Source organism: Pseudorasbora parva, chromosome 6 (genome assembly GCF_024679245.1).
Source record: "Pseudorasbora parva isolate DD20220531a chromosome 6, ASM2467924v1, whole genome shotgun sequence".
NCBI lineage: Eukaryota > Metazoa > Chordata > Actinopteri > Cypriniformes > Gobionidae > Pseudorasbora > Pseudorasbora parva.
The window spans coordinates 13,237,430-13,257,564 of record NC_090177.1 but is presented as its reverse complement, the minus strand read 5'-3'; the positions used below and the strand labels follow the sequence as shown (position 1 = coordinate 13,257,564).

The window sequence follows — 20,135 nt, the reverse complement described above, 5'->3', positions numbered from 1 at the left end:
TTTATTCATATTAAATGTTTGTATAAGGCTATGTAATTACTTTGTTTTAAAAATCGGAACATTTCAGGAATACATAAAAAATATAAACAAATAATAAATACATTAAATTATATATATATATATATATATATATATATATATATATATATATATAAAACCAATAATAAATATAAATAATGATAAAAACATTCAAGTGAAAAAGTTAGGACACCTCATTGAATTCCATGGTTTTCTGTATCGGGCATAAAAAAGGTAACACTTTATTTTAAGGTTCAGTTATTAACTGTTAACTAGTTGCTTATTAGCATGCATATTACTAGGATATTGACTATTTTTTAGTACTTATAAAGCACATATTAATGCCTTACATATACATATTAATGCCTTTACACATACACATACCCAATACCTAAACTTAAATAACAAAAACTACCTTACTAACTATTAATAAGCAGTAAATTAGGAGTTTATTGAGGCAAACGTCCAAGTTAATAGTGAATATGTGTTCCCCATACTAAAGTGTCACCACAAACAAAACAAAACTTTGATCCATGGCTGGTCTTAATTTGGAAAATAAAACCTCTGATGAACATTACATTGTGTCATTATTTATTTAGCAAAAATAAAGCTAAAATGGAAAAGCCATGGGTGACAAAGTTAGGACAGCCTTACTGTTAACATAGGAATTAAGAGGGTAAGTAAGGGTCAGACACTGCTGATCTAAAGCCTTTGATTAACTGATCACCAGCAGGTGTGTCACCTCTATAAAAGCTGAAGTTTGCTGGTTGGAGCGTTCAGATGTGTGTTCAAACAATGCCAAGGAGGAAAGACATCAGCAATGATCCAAGAGAAGCAATTGTTGCTTCCATCAATCTATGAAGGCAAAAGGTTACGAGGCTATTTCTTCAGTGAGGAAGATTATTTGCAAATGAAGAACATTCAAAAACAGACACCAATCTACCAATGAGTGGACGTCCCAGCAAATTCACCCCAAGATCAGGCTGTGCAATGCTCAGAAAAATTGCAGACAACCCAATAACTACACCTCAGACTCTACAGGCCTCAGTTAAAATGTAAAAGTTCATGACAGTACAATTAGAAAAAGATGGGTCGTGTGTGGCGTGTTTGGAAGAGTTGCCAGGAAAAAGCCTCTTCTCTCTAAAAAACATGGCAGAACGGCTAAAGCCTAGTTCACACTGCCCGATTTTTGCCCCGATTTTGAGTCGCCGACAGGTTTTGTGAAATCGCCGACAAATGCCCGAGATCACAGGCAAATCGGTGCTCGTGCACGCGAGTGACAATCAAGCAGTATGAATGATCAAAGACGCGATCAGAGAGAATCGCCGACGAGTCGCCGACGCCTGTGAGATATTTGGCATGCTTAATATCTGGACCTGTCGGCGATTCAAACTCCTGCTGTGTGAACAGCGCTCTGACTGAAAATTACACTGACAGCCAATGAGAGAGTGAGATACAGGGCAGCAGGAGGTTCAGGGAGGAGTTATAGAGCAGAATTTCAGTATTTTAATAGATATATTTACAATTCTATCAAACAGAAACAAAGGCCAAACATTTGCACATCCAGCCACAGCAGCAGCACATTAAATAATTATTTATTTACCTCAAACTGTCTTTGCAGAACACAATCCTGGCTCCCTCTGTCTCTCCAACAATTTCTTCCGCCATAATCTTTTTTCTTTTTCTCCACAAATCAGCGCACATACAATTTGAAGCAAACTTTGTGCAGTTTATCATTTTTAATAACAATTCCAAGTCTCGCGCGAGAACTCCGGTCTGACCGGTCTGTTTTTACGGTCTATGGGTATGACGCACGTGTGATCTCGCGTTGTTTACTCGGCACATCGCACGTGTGTTTGGGAAACGTAGTTTGCACACCGGAGAGCGAGAGAGTTGTCGGCGATTCTTCCTCTTGTTCAGTCATGCAGTGTGAACTCCTCTGTCGTCAAACCATCGTGCAGTGTGAACACAGCAGTGACTGAATGATACCCCAGATAGTCATGAGGTGTGAATAGAGCAGTGACCCGACGAGTTTGAAAATCGTGCAGTCTGAACTAGGCTTAAGGTTTGCAAAGTTGCATCTGAACAAACCATGAGACTTCTAAAACAATGTCCTTTGGTCAGACGAGACCAAAGTGGAGCTGTTTGGCCATAGTGCTCAGAGCCACATTTGGTGAAAAGACACAAAGTCAAGCATGCCGTTAGAGGGGTGATGATTTGGGGCTTGTTTTGTAGCCACAGGACCTGGGTCCACAGTCATTGAGTCGACCATGAACTCTTCTGTATACCAAAGTATTCTAGAGTCAAATGTGAGGCTGTCTGTCCGACAGCTAAAGCTTGGCCAAAATTAGGTCAGGCAACTGGACAATGATCCAAAGATCCCCAGCAAATCTACAGCAGGACTGCTGAAAAAGAACAGAATGAAGGTGTTGCAACGGCCCAGTCGAAGTCCAGAACTCATCCTGACTGAAATGCTGTCGCAAGAGCTGTGCATAAACAAATGCCCACAAACCTCAATAAACTGAAGCAATGTTGTAAAGAGTGCACCAAAAGAACAATAAATAAAAACATAAATATGAATAATGAACAAAATATAAACAAACAAAGAAAATATAAACAGAATATAAACCATACATACATACATACATAGTAAAAAAAAAAAACTCTAAGAGTACACAGGTGTCATCTCTAAATTACAATTTTTCCATATTTAAAATGTATACACTCACCTAAAGGATTATTAGGAACACCTGTTCAATTTCTCATTAATGCAATTATCTAATCGACCAATCCCATGGCAGTTGCTTCAATGCATTTAGGGGTGTGGTCCTGGTCAAGACAATCTCCTGAACTCCAAACTGAATGTCAGAATGGGAAAGAAAGGTGATTTAAGCAATTTTGAGTGTGGCATGGTTGTTGGTGCCAGACGGGCTGGTCTGAGTATTTCACAATCTGCTCAGTTACTGGGATTTTCACGCACAACCATTTCTAGGGTTTACAAAGAATGGTGTGAAAAGGGAAAAACATCCAGTATGCGGCAGTCCTGTGGGTGAAATCCCTTGTTGATGCTAGAGGTCAGAGGAGAATGGGCTGACTGATTCAAGCTGATAGAAGAGCAACTTTGACTGAAATAACCACTCGTTACAACCAAGGTATGCAGCAAAGCATTTGTGAAACCACAACACGCACAACCTTGAGGCTTGAGGCGGAAGACCCCACAGAGTACCAAAATAGGACAGTTGAAGACTGGAAAAATGTTCCAGACAATGATGAGTCTCGATTTTCTGTTGAGACATTCAGATGCTAGAGTCAGAATTTGGTGTAAACAGAATGAGAACATGGATCCATCATCCCCTGTTACCACTGTGCACGCTGGTGGTGGTGGTGTAATGGTGTGGGGGATGTTTTCTTGCCACACTTTAGGCCCCTTAGTGCCAATTGGGCATTGTTTAAATGCCACGGCCTACCTGAGCATTGTTTCTGACCCTGTCCATCCCTTAATGACCACCGTGTGACCACCCATCCTCTGATGTCTACTTCCAACAGGATAATGCACCATGTCACAAAGCTCAAATCATTTCAAATTGGTTTCTTGAACATGACAATGAGTTCACTGTACTAAAATCACAGTCACCAGATCTCAACCCAATAGAGCATCTTTGGGATGTGGTTGAACGGGAGCTTCGTGCCCTGGATGTGCATCCCACAAATCTCCATCAACTGCAAGATGCTATCCGATCAATATGGGCCAACATTTCTAAAGAATGCTTTCAGCACCTTGTTGAATCAGTGCCACGTAGAATTAAGGCAGTTCTGAAGGCGAAAGGGGGTCAAACACAGTATTAGTATGGTGTTCAATCCTTTAGGTGAGTGTATGATCGTATAAGGGAATATACGTATATTGTTAGACAATCTAACTGATCGACATTACCTACCATATTTTATTTATTTATAAAGAAGTCGTCAATTTAAGTCCAATTTGATTAAATAATTTTTTTTATTAAATTAAAAAGAAAAAAGATGCTACATGCAAAATAAAATAAAAGGTAAGTCCCCCAAGTGTATTGAGAGCATTAGACTAAACGTAAGTATTACAGAATTAGATCCAGCCATCTTTACAACATTTAAACAGGATTACCATCACTATACGTTAATGCAGATGAGATAAACCACAAATGTCTTTCTGCTCTCTAATGACAAACCACACTGCTTTCTCTGCTGGATTTGCACCAACATTTGCACATACTGTAGTGATGATCCGTAAAGCCTGAGGTTGACCGTTTGACCTTGTTGTAGACACGCCTGATGTCAGTGTTTGGCTACAGAGGTCTTGGAGGGTATTAGATGTGATTTCTAACAAAGGAAAAAGCTGTGATTTACAAATGCGTGTCCTAAATGCTCTCTGACGGGGTTAGAAACCAAGGTCATGTGACCACTTTAAAGCATCTTACCTTATCAAGCTTGGCTTCGATCTCCACCACCTCCGTCTCCACCTCATCGATATTTGCCCTGGAACACAAAAGAGATGACGACGTGAATTATTTTGGCTCGATGATTGTATTTTGGCGGATGACACAGAAAGGGACAGATTAACAGCAGATTTCAAAGGATCTACATTTCATTTGTAGAATCGCAACAATCGCATTCGCTCTAAATAGTTTGCGAGAACTGAAATGTTCAGAATATCAAATCTTCCTATATCTGCATCTGCACAGCATGCACATTTTACCCAGATGACAACTACATTGTGTAACTGTAACTGGATTGCAAAATGAAAACTCAAAATTAAAAACCCCAAGTAACCATTTTAATCCAGAAGATGAGCAGTTTGTAAGTATGTTATGAACCTAAAGTAGTTAGTATGAACCTGGGATTTAAAGTTGAAAAAAAAGATAACTATGATCTCTCATGCGGAAGTATATTAACATTTAGTGTACACTTCTGCTTGATGCTTAAAATACATACTTTCACATAGCCAGTGAAGTACACACTGCAGCCATTGTGTGACTTTATGGAGTTTCTGAGTAGTAAAAACCATTTATATCTTTGTCAAATTAAACTTGTCATTTTAAGGTAGCTCCGACATGTAAAAACATCCAAAAGTCTTTTAATCTTGTAATTATGGTCATCCTGATGAGACCTGAACACATCATTAGTCTCAGCAACTGACCAATCAGATCTGACAAGGGCCAAAATTACAATGTGCCAGCTCCTCCTTGTGTCTTTCTGTGTAAAAGAGGCTTTTCCTCTGAACTCAGAGGCTGTTTTAAAGCCTCAGGCTTTATGTTAATATTTAACTGAAATATTTTAGACTATTACAGTCAGCTGATCTCTCCGTCTCTCGCTGTGCTCTGCGTGTGATGTGTTTAAGAGAGGCTGCAGTGATGCAAATGCTCTCCATTTAGAGCAGAAGCAATTGTGCCTTGAGTACAGAAAAACACACACACACACTTGTGTCACACACGATGAGTTAATGGATGCTGCCCCTATTGTTTTTCCTCTCTTGTGGTCCGGTGGTAGTACAAGTGTATCAGAGACAAAAGAAAGACCAGAGATGCACTGTCACTTCCTGCCTCCTAAGGAAAAGCAGAATAATTGTGAAACATTTTTTAATGGAATAAAGTGTACATAGGTTTGGTCTTGGCGGACTAGATCTGCTGTGCTGCTTAAGATAATGTTGCTGCATGGCGCACGGCGATGGGGCATCTTTACGTAAAGGTTTTAAACGGACAAGATAATAAATACTTGAATTTGATTGGCTGGGAACTTGTTTGATAAACCAGTCCGAACTCAATTAGTTTCATGGCTTAACTATACATTTATGTTAAAAAATTATGGTAACATTTCATTTTAAGGTCCAGTTATTAACTAGTTGCTTATTGTGAATAATATGTGTTCCCCATACTAAAATGATTTATCATAATACACTGCCCGGCCATTGGGATGTGCAGGAGTCTTTGGGAGACTTTACAGAGTAAATACATATAATTTTTACATTTAATTGTAAAGGTTAACTGCAAGACACACACAAAGAAATAAGTTTGACATAATTATTATTAACATAAGGCACTGGCCTACAATTTTTGTTTGGCAGACAAAAAACATGGAGAACAGTCAGATGCATCTCCGAAACCTACATTAAACGGCTTATAACCAAACAGTAATATACTGAAAGAAAGCAACTCTGAATGCTGTAGTAATTACACAGAAACAACCATCCACAGCCCCTATATCTTGTCATCTAGGCAAAAGATTTCTCAAAGCATAATCTAGTTAGCATTGTTCTAACAAACACCGTTACTCTTTGAATCCCACAGTTTAGTAAAGTTTTTGTTCATTCTTTGTGTAACCTGCTCCATAATAAAGTCTGTTTTTATCCATACAAAAACATTTGCTCATTCTGGGATTCCTGCCCTGACAACAAACCCAGGTCCAGCTTATATAATGTCTCACAACTTGATGAACTTCATCTGGACTTTTTGCAGAGAATGCGGTGAGCTCATGAGGCTGACAGCATGGCCACGCCCCCGGCACCGCTGCCTGACCTCCTGATGTGTTTCCTGGGTGGAAGCACAGCTGCTCTCCCACTCGCTCCCTCACCCTCGACCATGCCAGTTCACTGCACATGGCACTCCCAGGATGGATGCGCATGTTACCCCCCCAGGCATGTAACCATGGCAACCGGTGTGGGGGCCGGCCCCACTTTTTCAAACCCTGTTGTGTTTGACTTGCCTTTTGTTTAACTATCACTTGTTCTTGCAAATGAAGAGAATACAAAGGCAATCTGGTTTAAAGACAACAATTTAGGTAAAACTCCACCCTTACACTGAATACTGTGTCTTACTGTTACACATTACAATAGCAAAGATATAGTTTGATATTGTCAAACTATATCTATTTATATAGTCAAGATATTGTATAATTTAAATTTCAAGCTATAATACTATACTTTTTTTTTTAAATAGCAAAATAAATAAATATATACACCAATCAGGCATTATGTTATTTATGAGGTGAAATGAATAACACTGATTATCTCTTCATCACCTGTTAGAGGGTGGGATTTATTCGGTAGCAATAGTAGCAATGGTTCTGATAGAAAGGTGTCAGAATACACAATTCAACACAATTTTGTTGCAAATCGGGCTGCTTAGCCGCAGACCACTCAGGGTGCCCATGCTGACCCCTGTCCACTGCCGAAAGTGCCAACAGTGGGTACGTGAGAATCAGAACTGGACCACGGAGCAATGAAAGAAGGTGGCCTGGTCTGATGAATCACGTTTTCTTTTACATCACGTGGATGACCGAGTGAGTGTGCGTCGCTTACCTAGGGAACACATGGCACCAGGATGCACTATTTATTGGAAGGAGGCAGTGATGCTTTGGGCAATGTTCTGCTGGGAAGCTTTGGGTCTTGCCATCCATGTGGATTTTACTTGTGAATGTTTGGAAAATGAATATTTGGAAATGTAAACTGATATTTTCTACTTACACACTAAAGCAAAATATATAAATAACTGGCTATATATATATATATATATATATATATATATATATATATATATATATATATATATATATATATATATATATAATAAATGTGTGTGTGTGTATGTTCTCCACAACAGATCAGCATTGAATACTGATTTAATATAACACATTAGTGCTGTTGTAGGTTAAGATGATGAACCAGCAGAGGCATATTTGCTTCTGGCTTAGTGACTAGCTGACTTCATATCCCCTAGCAGGGCTGGGCTCTGTTTACCCACACAAACCTTTTACAATGCTGAAAACCAGACAAAAGAAGAACAAGGTTTGTTTATATCAAGACTCAGACAGCTCTGTCAAATCAATCCAGCATTAACAAGGACAGTCTGAACAATGCTTTCAACATCTGAGACTTTTACAAGACAAAAAAACAGAAACGTTTGCCAGCATTTGAAGATTTGAATTAATTTCACGAAAAGCCTAAAAATACTAATATATTGCCCAGCCCTGTGTGTTTTTGCATGAGTGAACGGCATTATTGACCTTGACGCATTTGCCAGAAGGTACCAGCTGAAAGGGGCACTACCCTCATCCGCCGGGGAGACCACCATAATGAGAGAAACACTCCAGCGTACACGATCAAATGTCTCGCTAATTTGGACAGCTGGGAACAACATTCACTGTTAGTGATGGTTTCTGCTGCTGTATTCTCTCAGACACATATCACACTTCCGAGGGAACTGTCATACAGTAACAGCAATATTGACTGCATGTATTTAGACCCCTCAGTAAAACAGATTTGCTAAAAGGGTCTCCATCCAGATTAGGTCATCGTGGGGGTCCGATGATGACATCACTGGGCTGATTATTGATTGATGGCTCAGAGTGTTCTAGTGGAGGCTGGCCTTTTGTAACAGTGTATTAGAGTGAGTCATTCAGAGAGAAGTGTGTGTGTGTCTATTCTTAGACCGCACGCCTCTTAGTGCCCTGTCTGGACCTTTATATTCAGTAAAAGCCTTAATTCTCCTCCAGCCTCCATCTATGTGGCAACTGACCAAAAACAGAGCATAACTTGCATCATATAATTTAATTATACTGTAATGCACTTCAAAATGCGATTTATTAATGTGATTTATTAATTTAAAGACAAATCGTGTGAATAGCACAATGGTTTTATAGCTCTTTTTACTACAAAGTTGTTGTTTTTTACATTTTGAAAATGTATCAGTGATCAAAAACTAAAAATGCATCATTGCAAATGTTTAGAATCATCAATAATAAATCAGACATGTGGATACACTTTGTATGTAAATGTTATTTGTTAATTTGTATTGTGATATTGTTATATGATATGTTGAGATAGAAAACATGCATTCATTATTTTTGAAATAGATTTTTAATGCATTTAACTAATTGCTTTAAACATTTTGAATAAAATAAGTAGCCATTTATGGCCACTGAGCAAAAAAACAAACAAAAAAAAAACAGTAAATCTTCATTAATGTAGCCAGTGTGCAGAATAACCTGAGGGGACAGTGCAGTTGATCTGCACACGTTATCATAATGACCAAACAGAACGGACTTTAAAACCATTTACGTTTACTAAACACTGTGCCAGTCTGCTTAATTCAATTCAAAGACAAGTGTATGCAAATGCATACAAATTGAGGGAGCAAGACAGTGTACAGTAAACCAGCACATGGTACTCCCAGTATAAACACCTTCAGATTTAGAGTGATTAAAAAAATAACCCTCCACTCATGGCAAGGTTTATTTTTGTGATAATGACTGTACATTATCCCCTTAAACATCAATCAGTGATGCTACTTCTCATCCCTTAAGCAACATTACTCACTGTGTTTGTTTTGTAATTCAAGTCTGGTTTTATTCTATTGCAAGAATGAGACCTCTCCAAAAAGCCACAGACAGATTTAACCCAAACAGGCTTCCTTTCTAGCCTGCTTTATGGGTGTGTGGCGTGTGGAGGACGAGCCAAAAGCAGACAGGGTTGTCCAGCTCATTGAGTACGTCAGCTCTCAGACGTCTCTGGGCGAAAGCGTGTTGATTTTGGAGGGGTCAGCATGCAGTCAAGCATCAAAAATGTGTCATGAGCAAAAGAGCCCACCCGAACCCCTCCTCATCCCAGACCCTGCGAGGCCACCGCAGCCAGATACGATGAGTTATCTGTGTTTAGTGGTGTTCTGGCATGGAAAAGTGAACCCAGCTGCCGTGTGCGTGCAAACGATTCCCTAATCGCCGCTCTGAAACCCGCCTGCGTGGATCATGTGTGAGAAAGCACGGCGGTCCTCGCTTTATCAGATGCTTTCCCGCCAAAACTCTGTTCCCACCTGAGTGGTGATGTCCCAAAATGTCTCCAGACGTTCTGAGGTGCTAATGCGTCCAGAACCCAGGGATGTGACCAGTGCAGTGTAAGAGTTAACTAAAGTGGACGTCTAGGGAAACACACTGGCCAGGGTTTAACATTCTTACAGGTCAGAGCAGATGGAGGTCAGATTGTTATGGAGCCGACACTCCTGACAACACAAACATCATAACTCATTCGATGATTCAACTCCATGTGATACACACCTGAACTGTGTGGGAAACTACTTTAAAATAAATAAATAAATAAATAAAATCTATACTAAAACCTTTTATTATCTTATATAAAAATATAATATAATCCTTTTATGAAGAATTACTTCCCCGCTGTAACATTATCATGACAATTGAACAATACTTCTACAGAATTGATTAATCTTAGTTAACGTTAATTTCAATATTTACTAATACATTATTCAAATCAAAAGTTGTATTTGTTAATATTAGTTAATGCACTGTGAACTAACATGAACAAAAAATGTACCACATCTAAAACCCCAGTGTTAAATTACCTCTCCTCAGAGTTTATTGTTGTTAAAATGTATGTTATGTTAAAATAGCAGTGTTAAAATTAATGAGATAATTAAGTGATACGTGATGTTAATAAGCAGAATCACTGAAGGAAATAGTCACCATTATGGTGATCAGTGTTTGCTTTAGTTGGGCTCTCTAGACCTTTGACTTTTTAATATTACTTTTATCTGGCTGCTATAACTGTGTTAAGAAAAAAAAAAAATTCAGGTGTTGTTTTCATAGTATCAATCACCACGTAGTGACTGGATGAACTAATATCATTCTAAGCCAATCTTATATGGTTGATGTCTTCATTTTACATTATTTATTACAACAGTCCTGGGATTTACAGCATGAGTTTCTCATTTTTTTCAACTGATATTTTTCAGACACACTGGCATCAAGAACCAGCGTAAGAATCCTAACAATGTGACTATAGTATATTATAAAATAATATAATCCCTTTTATGAAGTTTCTGCTCATTAATTATTTTTGTTAATTAAAGGGTTACTTCAGCGATTAAGCATATGGCTTTGTATCGGTAGAAACCTGGGAGTATATTCGAAGGATCGTGCTTACATAATACAAATATATTTTTACATTATATATTATTGTAACACTTTAGCTAAGGGCCCAATTCTCACTATTAACACTCAAAAAAATTATTCAGGCCCTTCATAGATATGACACATTTAAATTATGTCCACTTAACTTAAACATATCTAATTTTGTCTCAGCTTAATTTAATTGTTATATCAACCTAATATATTTAAAACTGACGTTTGCTTAATTAATTTGCGTTAAAACTACACGAAATATTTGTGCTGACATAACTAACTGGGCAGTGGATCTGTAGCTCCCAGCATGCTTTGCAAGGGACTGCATTAAGAGAGAGGGATTAAATTGTTAGTTTGTGTTTTTCAGTTAAGGGAATGATGTTAGTTTATCTTAGTGTTTAATGTTCAGTTAAGTTGAACATTGAAGAGTTTCTGTAATTTTGTGGTTACTATTATGCAGAAGAGTGATGCCTGTGTTTAGGCTGTGGGCACTTATACACACATTCATTGGATGGAATTCTTCTTCTCAATTTAATTTGAGTTTGACCAATGAGTTCATTTTGCATTTTATTCCTAAAAATTGCTCAATATAGTTGTGTGCAACCACTTGACGCATCTTTAAGTAAATTCAACAAGTCATTTTTTTGAGTGTAGTTGCTTAGTATGCATATTACTAGGATATTGGCTTTTTATTAGTACTTTTAAAGCACATATTAATGCCTTATTCTGCATGACCATATTCTACATTCCTAATACCTAAACTTAACAACTACCTTAATTAGCAGAAATTAGGTGTTTACTGAGGCAAATGTTAATAGTTAGTTAATAGTGAGAACTGGATCCTAAACTAAAGTGTAACCTATATTATAGATTTACAATGAATATGATATGTAATATTGTTAACGTGACATGCTCTTGACAGGTTTTGTGAGATTGATCAACTGCTAAGTGCAAATTATCATCTTCAAAAAAGAAAAGTCTAATGAATACAGTCAGAGCTACACATTGCAGCAAATGAAACAATTCAGCTCTAAAAGGTCAGCTGAAATTGTCTGGGATGGACAGCCTTCCCACAACCCCACACACAGTGTGTTTTCTGAAAGAGTTCACAGCCGTCGCTAGAGGAATGTTCTAGCACCAACCTCGGAGCACGACTGGCAGAAGGGTCACTTCCTGTCGCCCAGCCACTGAACACCAAGACCACAATGGGACTGCCAATACTGTGGTCTATAGGAGTCATGTGGCATGTTTAAAGATGGGAATGTCTTTAAAGAACAAGTTGTAGCTCAAATTACACATTTGTCTCTGCATAAGCTTCATTTATTACAAAATTTTGTCTTGATATGACCAGAGGAAATGAGAGGGGAAGGACACAAAAGAGTGAAACTCTGCAGCAGGGGCGTGAAATCACTTCCTTCCTGACGTCCACATCCATGGCATATCTGCATCAGGAGATAAACCCTGACACAGATGAGATGGAACAATTACAATCCAACCTGACCATCATAATACCAAATCAGAGGCCGAAAACTCAGTAAATGGAGTCATCAGAGGGGACAACTGGGAAGAAATCAGTTTGTCTTAAGACTATTTTACAATTAATAATTTAGCTTTTATCCAAAGCATATCACAAATAAGAAAAGTTAAAATTCCATTCATTTTCTCCATAGTGTAGTTGATTTTTAACAATAAAGGGTACATAACACACAGTTTCTGCCAATATGTACATTCTGCCAGATATGCTGTAGCGATTCTTTCTGAAAACAGCTGACAGCACGTGGAGTGGGCGGAGTTAAATATTCACGAGCCCACACACACATCATCCTCATGGCATTATTCTGGGATACATTTTGATTCACTATACATTCGTGTTGTTTACATTATATACTTATGACGGCTTCCGTAACCCGAACGAATCGTGTTGATGGACGCGCTCTTACTCTCTCTCTGGTTGATGTGCGTACACGCTCGAAAAAATCTGAAACTTGTTTAAATCCCGAAGGAGTGTAGTTGGCACAGAAATACTCCATCATATGTCCAACTTGTTTTTTGTTTTTTTAGCCATCTCAGCCAATCAGAGAATCAAAACAAGCATATAATGCCAAAAGAACACTTACGAAGGATATTCAAACTAAAATATAATCTTTCAAACAATACTTTCACATTTCTCTATTTATTAATTTTTTTAATTATTTGTAGTGTTTCAATGGGATTGTAGTTCTTTCCCTCACTAAAGCCATTACGTACACAGTCTTGTACCTTTGTCTGAAGTTTGTAATGTTGTGATTCATAATGTAGCTGGTTGAAAACTTGTCATGCCTGGTTAAGACACAATTTAACCATTACTTATTTTATGTTACAGTACTGTTTGCAGGAAATCAATGATGACTTTGATAAAATATTAGACCAAAAGTGCTTCAAACTGAAAAACACTGCTGAAAAAGTGGTGCAATAAATTCTTTTCATATCAAAACAACTGATATGAAAATAAGCCAGTGTTTCACTGCAAACACCAATGAACCAATTTGAAGCAATGAACTTACAGTGTATTCAGCATAAGTATACAACGTAAGTAATGCACTGAAACGGCCAATAACATCAGGCCACCAATGGGCTTTGATGCAGCCAAGGATCCCTGCGTGACCTTGTGACTTCAGCCTGACCTCTGACCCCTGGAGAGAGAGCAGCTGTCCTAGCAATCCCTCATCCTGACTAGAGAAAAAACAGAGATGTTTATAGACATTCTTACCACACACGCACACACGTGCGTGCGCAAAATACCCTTTAATAACACTTCAGCAGAGACTGAAGTATTTACTCAGTCAGCCTATATTACAATGGTAAATGTGAGTCTTCAAACAGAGAGGGAATGTGTCAAATGGATTTACAGAGTCAATATAAAACAAGTGTTTCAGAGCTTATGTAGAAAGAAAAATATAGGTTTCATTTCTGTGGCGTCTGTAGTGGTTAAAATAATAAAAATCGGCTCCACAAAAGGAGCATAAGTTCAGCCGACAAAAGCTATAGTTCAAAATGAGAGTTTCAAAGAGCATCCCATCCATTTTGAGCCATTAAGAGTAATATATCTATACACTTAATGATTTATACATTTACAAATATATTCCCTAATACTGTATGAAGACAATGTCTTGTCATGTCGTTCTTCGCACAATAAAGGCTAGAAAATAAAAAGCACCATAAAGGTAGACCATACAACTTCTACACTATAATATACATAATTTAATGTCATTACAGTATGAGCTTTGTATCACAAACATTCTGGTGTTTAAATAGCTATTTGCTAAAAATCTTCTCCTCCACTGCAGCTCTCAAAACTCATTCAAATTTACATGAAATGTGTGCAAAACTGCAAGGTTTGATGCTTGTTCCTCAACAATAGCCATATGTATTCAGAAGACTTGGAATATGTCATATGTCATAAGTCATATGGAGAACTTTGATTTTATGATCTCCATTTACTTCTATTGTAGGGCTGGGCAATATAGCCAAAATATTAAATCACAATATTTTTATATACCATACATTATCGCTATTTATCGCGATATTAATTTACCATTAATTAGGAAGGAATTGCTTTCCATATATTTGTTAGACCTTGAAAATTAATTTAAACTTCTTGTTTCACAATTAAACTCCACAGAGTAGCCAGTCCATTTTATTCTGTTTTATTCTTTGATACAAATTTATAAAAACTTTAAACAATTTAATCAAGCTTTGAATATGTATTAAAATATAACAGTTCATTTACAAAAAACAAACAATTAATTTGTTAAATAAGATGCTGCTAACAGAAAATATGGATGAAAAAAAAATCTTGTTTGTATGATGTTCCTTAGTAATAAAAATATTATTATTACTTTGAGAAGTACATTTCAGTATACAGTAGTGAAATATTTCTGTTATAATTTCATGAAGTTAAACCAAACTTTTATTTAAGGTTTGTTGTGAAGATCTTTCAGTTTGTTTCAGTTTATTTGACGGTAGTGTGATAGGAAGTTCCATATCAAGTCAAGAATCATCGTTATTGCCGTAAATTGTATTGCAATCTCAATACAATATCGTGTATCACCCAGACCTATTCAATTGTGTGGTGATTAGCAGCGTGAGCATTCTGTTAAACATCTAATTTTGTGTTTCACTGAAGAAAGCAAGTCAAATGGAGTTTGAAGTGATATGTGGGTGAATGACTTCTATTTTTAGGTGAAATATCACTTGAAATGTTTAATAGTTCATGGCTTTTCTCCACACAATAACATTCATGAGATGTGCTCTCTCTCAGAAAGTTGTAAAGAAACCAAATTAAAAAAATTCTAGTCAAATTTTTAATTTGGCCTTCATTGCTTTCAAGTTTTAATTTTGGTTTGCTAAAGAAGAAATCCAGAGAATTCTTATTTCTTCAATGAACTCAGTTTTGACAGGCTGTGCAGCAGAAGTTTTGTTATCCATGTATTCTTTGTCGTGGACGAGTGGGATCGGCTGGGGCTTATGGGTGAATCCTTTGGGATTTCACCCTGAGTGGAAGAAGGACGTGGTCATTAGACACTGGCTCAGGTCTTGTGAGTTTGAGAGAGGTGGACGCCAGCCGGCCTCACAGCACTGACCCAAAGCATCCTTCCTGAGCTAGGAATTAGTGTCACTTTCCGCTGTTTTTTAGTAATCACACGCTTTGGTACCTGCAATGTCAGCAAATTATTATGTAATTAACGGATGTGATGGACGAGAAACGCCATCAGTGGATGACCAAGAGATGGACAAAGTGAATTTTTACGGTCCTAAAAAAACAGGAAGGAGGAAGAACAAAAAGAAAGAAAATACATCAAGCTCACTACAGTTTCACAGGGACATGTTTCATGGATGTCCCAAAGATATGTCATATAGGACACTGCCTTTGTGCATGACAGCAAATATATATATATATATATATATATATATAAAAAATACATTACATCTAATATTTTCAGTTTACATCAACATAACTTGACTTATACATCATCAACCGATATTTTATTAAATTTCAACTTTAATATATGTTAAAACAACAATGAAAGACAGACAGATAGACAACATCATAATTCTAAAAAATATTATACAAATTTTTATTAATAAACAATTTATTTTATTTTTGTTGAAAATACCAGTGTTGGATATTTAATAGTGATGCTCATTTTTGCAGTCAGATTACTTTTGCTGTCATCTAATACTATATAATAGATAATGTTATGAAATTCACTTTTTTTTGTGGTAGGATTTCCCTTTTTGGGTGAACTAACCCTTTAATGTTTTTAGTTTTTTAAATTTATTTTGAGAAAATAGTATTGAATTATAATATCTGTCATTTATCGGTCATCAGCAATATCATAAATATAATAATTATCACTTTATAGACTGCATCCTGAAATTGGTTCCGGATGGCAAATTCATGGCCATGTGCATTTTCAAAAACATTAAAGGAAATCAAAACACGTAATTTTGTTTCACAGTGAAGGTTTTAACCGCTCAGTCTGTTCTGAATCAGATTTAGCAACTTTTGGAAAGTGTCCTCCAACTTTTACAGGATTCATTTCCAGGAACAAAAACTCCCCGTGTCTGGTATGTTGTTCCAGAGCCCGTCTGAACTACAAGTGCAGCCCACAAAAATGTAAGATCTCCCCACATCAACAAGAGCCAAGACTGCTGCAGCGTCAGGAAATTATTTATGTGCAATTTTTCTTTTCGGGTAGAATCGGCATCATAAATCCTCATTCCCTCTTTTTCATGGATCTCTCTCTCTCTAGTACAGGGGTGTCCAAACTCGGTACTGGAGGGCCATTGAGTTTAGCTCCAACTTGCCTAAACACACCTGTCTGGAAGTTTCTAGTATGTCTAAAAGCTTGATTAGCTGCTTCAGGTGTGTTTGGTTGGAGCTGAACTCTGCAGGACAGTGGCCCTCCAGGAGCAGGATTGGACAACCCTGCTCTTGAATGAGAGTTAGGAGTCTATTTGTGTCCCTCACCCCAGCAGTGACACATTGTGATCCTCAATCCATCTCAGCCCAGCCAGCCGCAGTGTGTCTGTGTGTGTCTCTTCGAATCTCCATTGACATTTTTGCACGCTGGAGTCACGACAGACCACCCTGAGCTAATATAAACCAGCCCGACTAGCCAAGACGCTTCACATCCTGAACACTCACTGTCTGCCCCGTCTTCTCTCCTGGACCTACATTAGCGTCTGATATTTCAATACACAACGCCCGCCCGTGCCCCTGTGTTATGTCTAGCTGTCATGAAGATCTTACATTCCTGATATTCCAAGTTGCTCGAAATTGAAATGAAACACTGTAAGAAATGCTCGGTAAGGAATGTGCACCAAACGCTTGTCTTTAGTGGCGGGAACAGAATGTATGGCAGTACTGTGTGAGAACGAAATACGTGACCTGAAAGGGTTAATTATACCACTTCCTCCCCACCATGACAGCTCTTTGTTCGGTTGCCGGGCTTCATTTCTGAAGTGTCGGTTCTCCCCAGGGTCAGTGAACTAATCGCAGGGCACATGCAAACACCGAGCCTCCCTTCAATTTACACCCGCCTAAACAGAGACCCCTCAGGTTCTGTGGGAGACGAGACCCTTAAAGGGTTAGTTCACCCAAAAATGTAAACTCTCTTATTAATTACTTGCCCTAATGTCGTTCGACACCCGTAAGACCTCCGTTCATTTTCGGAACCCAGTTTAAGATATTTTTGTTGAAATCCGATGGCTCAGAAAGGCCTTCATTGACACCAATGTCATTTCCTCTCTCAAGACCCATAAAGGCACTAAAGACGCCGTTACAAAGCCCATCTCACTACAGCGGCTCTACAATCCTTTTATGAAGCGACGAGAATAGTTTTTGTGCGCAAAAAAACGAAATAACGACTTATATATGATGAGAAACATTATTTGGAATGTTTATTTTATTTTGAATGACTGTGTTTCATTAAAGGGGGGGGGGGGTGAAATGCTGTTTCATGCATACTGAGCTTTTTACACTGTTAAAGACTTGGATTCCCATCCTAAACATAGACAAAGTTTCAAAAACTAATGTTGGACGTTTGATAGAGTATTTCTGTGTCAAAAATACTCCTTCCGGTTTCTCACAAGTTTGGGAGAGTTTTTTTCGAGTATGGGTCGACTTGACGTTAATAGAGCGGAAGGTCCTTGTATGGGCTGTACGGGCTCTTCTCCCGGTAGGGTGTGCGTGCGTGACAAGAGCGAGAGAGGAAATGCACGCCCATAAACTCTCTCAGGTGCAGATCCAGTCGTCCGTGAAGACTTATGTCGCGCGCCGCGCTCCACTTTATTCCTATGGGTGACGTTGAGCAACTTCAACGCTTCAGCACAGCATTCCGGAAAGGCAGCGCTGCATTTGAACCGATTTGAACGCAGAAATGACGGGAAGCTTCACAACATCGCTTCAGTCGTGTCTCAAAGTGGATTTACACGCCACTGCCGTCAAAGGACTTCACCAAATCATACCAATGAAGTGTGTTTTTGACGGAGCGGTCCCAGCGATAAAGGTTCGGTCCTGCTTTGGAAGCAGCTGGTGAGTAAAACTGCTTCAAACTGCGAGTAAACACACACAAAATACACTAAATACAGTACATACCACAGAGACGGACATCCTGCTGTTGCTGTTTCTCCTGTTCAATTTATTTCTGCCTCAGATTTGATTCTGGATCATATCTGTATTAGCTGAGAGAGCCATGGGTTTCTCCACGCTTGAGGACGTCACCGCTTTGTTCGCGATCGTCATTCTTTAGCTCCGCCCACACGATACGCCTCCAGGCGCTCGTTTTTTTCCGGAAAGACTCGGTACAGCCTATATTTCTTTTATAAATATAATAAAACTAAAGACTTTTCGGAGATATGAAGGATGCAATACTACTCTATAGGTACTCAAGATTGACATGAGATTGACTGAAACTGAGTGTCCCCCCCCCCCTTTAATGTTAATTAAATAATTGTGGCATCATGGGAAAAAAAGAATATATCTTTTTTCTAATGGGTTATGTCTTGGTGTGTGCTAAATTTTGGCTTATTACCATGGTTTTTAAGGTATGGTTGCTAGGTGATTTTGTTTTGGAACCTTCGATTTTTCTTAAAATTTACTTTGCTGACTACATGTCACGTCACAGACAAGGGAAAAGGGTGCGAGGACTCAAGTGCAGAAAATGATAATTTATTATAAAATAAAACATAAACTCAAAACAAAACCCACGAGGGGGAAAAACATATAATAGAATAATATAAATACAAACTTAAACAAACCAACAGAATCACGGGGAGGACAGAAGACGCAGACATTACACAAGGATCCAACACAGACTGACAAACACAAGGAGCTTATAAGGGGAAGAAATCAAGAGGGAACAGGTGGGGCAAATTAACCAATAATCAGATAACAAGAAGGGCGGGGTGACAGTAGACCGGAGACATGACAAAACCCACATGTGCACACAAAACAGGACAGGCATGTGACATTACCCCCTCCTTAAGGAGCGGCTACCAGACGCTCCACTAGGGACAGGGATGGGAGAAACAGACCAGGGCGGGACGGGAGGGGCTGACCAGGGCGGGACGGGAGGGACTGACCAGGGCGGGACGGGAGGGACTGACCAGGGCGGGACGGGAGGGACTGACCAGGGGGGCACGGGAGGGACAGACCAGGGCGGGACGGGAGGGACAGACCAGGGTGGGACGGGAGGGACAGGGGAAACAGACAAGGAAGGAACAGACAAGGGAGGGGTAAACAAGGGAGGAACGAGGAAAACAAAAAGTTCAGGAGGCCATGGTGGCCCACAAAGTTCGAATGGCCAGGGCGGCCCACCGAGTTCGGGAGGCCCACCAAGTTCAAGCGGCCGGGGCGGACCATAGAGTTCAGGCAGCCAGGGCAGTGCGGGTAGAGCAGGACGCCAGGGAGGCGTGGTGAGAGCAGGGTGCCAGAGAGGCGCGGTGAGTGCAGGGGGCGCCAGGGAGGCGCGGTGAGAGCAGAACGCCTCAGCGGCGCACGGAGAGCAGGACGCCTCAGCGGCGCACGGAGAGCAGGACGCCTCAGCGGCGCACGGAGAGCAGGACGCCTCAGCGGCGCACGGAGAGCAGGACGCCTCAGCGGCGCACGGAGAGCAGGACGCCTCAGCGGC

General features: G+C 39.2%; 1 protein-coding gene across 2 annotated transcripts in view; it reads right to left on the bottom strand.

Moving 5' to 3' along the window:
* The window catches only part of acap3a (ArfGAP with coiled-coil, ankyrin repeat and PH domains 3a), an 88,636-nt gene that overhangs the window by 47,508 nt on the left and 20,993 nt on the right, over nt 1–20,135 (bottom strand). For both annotated transcript variants that reach the window (XM_067445676.1, XM_067445675.1), the window contains exon 2: nt 4,470–4,527. In XM_067445676.1, the coding sequence (XP_067301777.1) occupies nt 4,470–4,527 (58 nt within the window). The remainder of the gene's footprint in view (nt 1–4,469; nt 4,528–20,135) is intronic.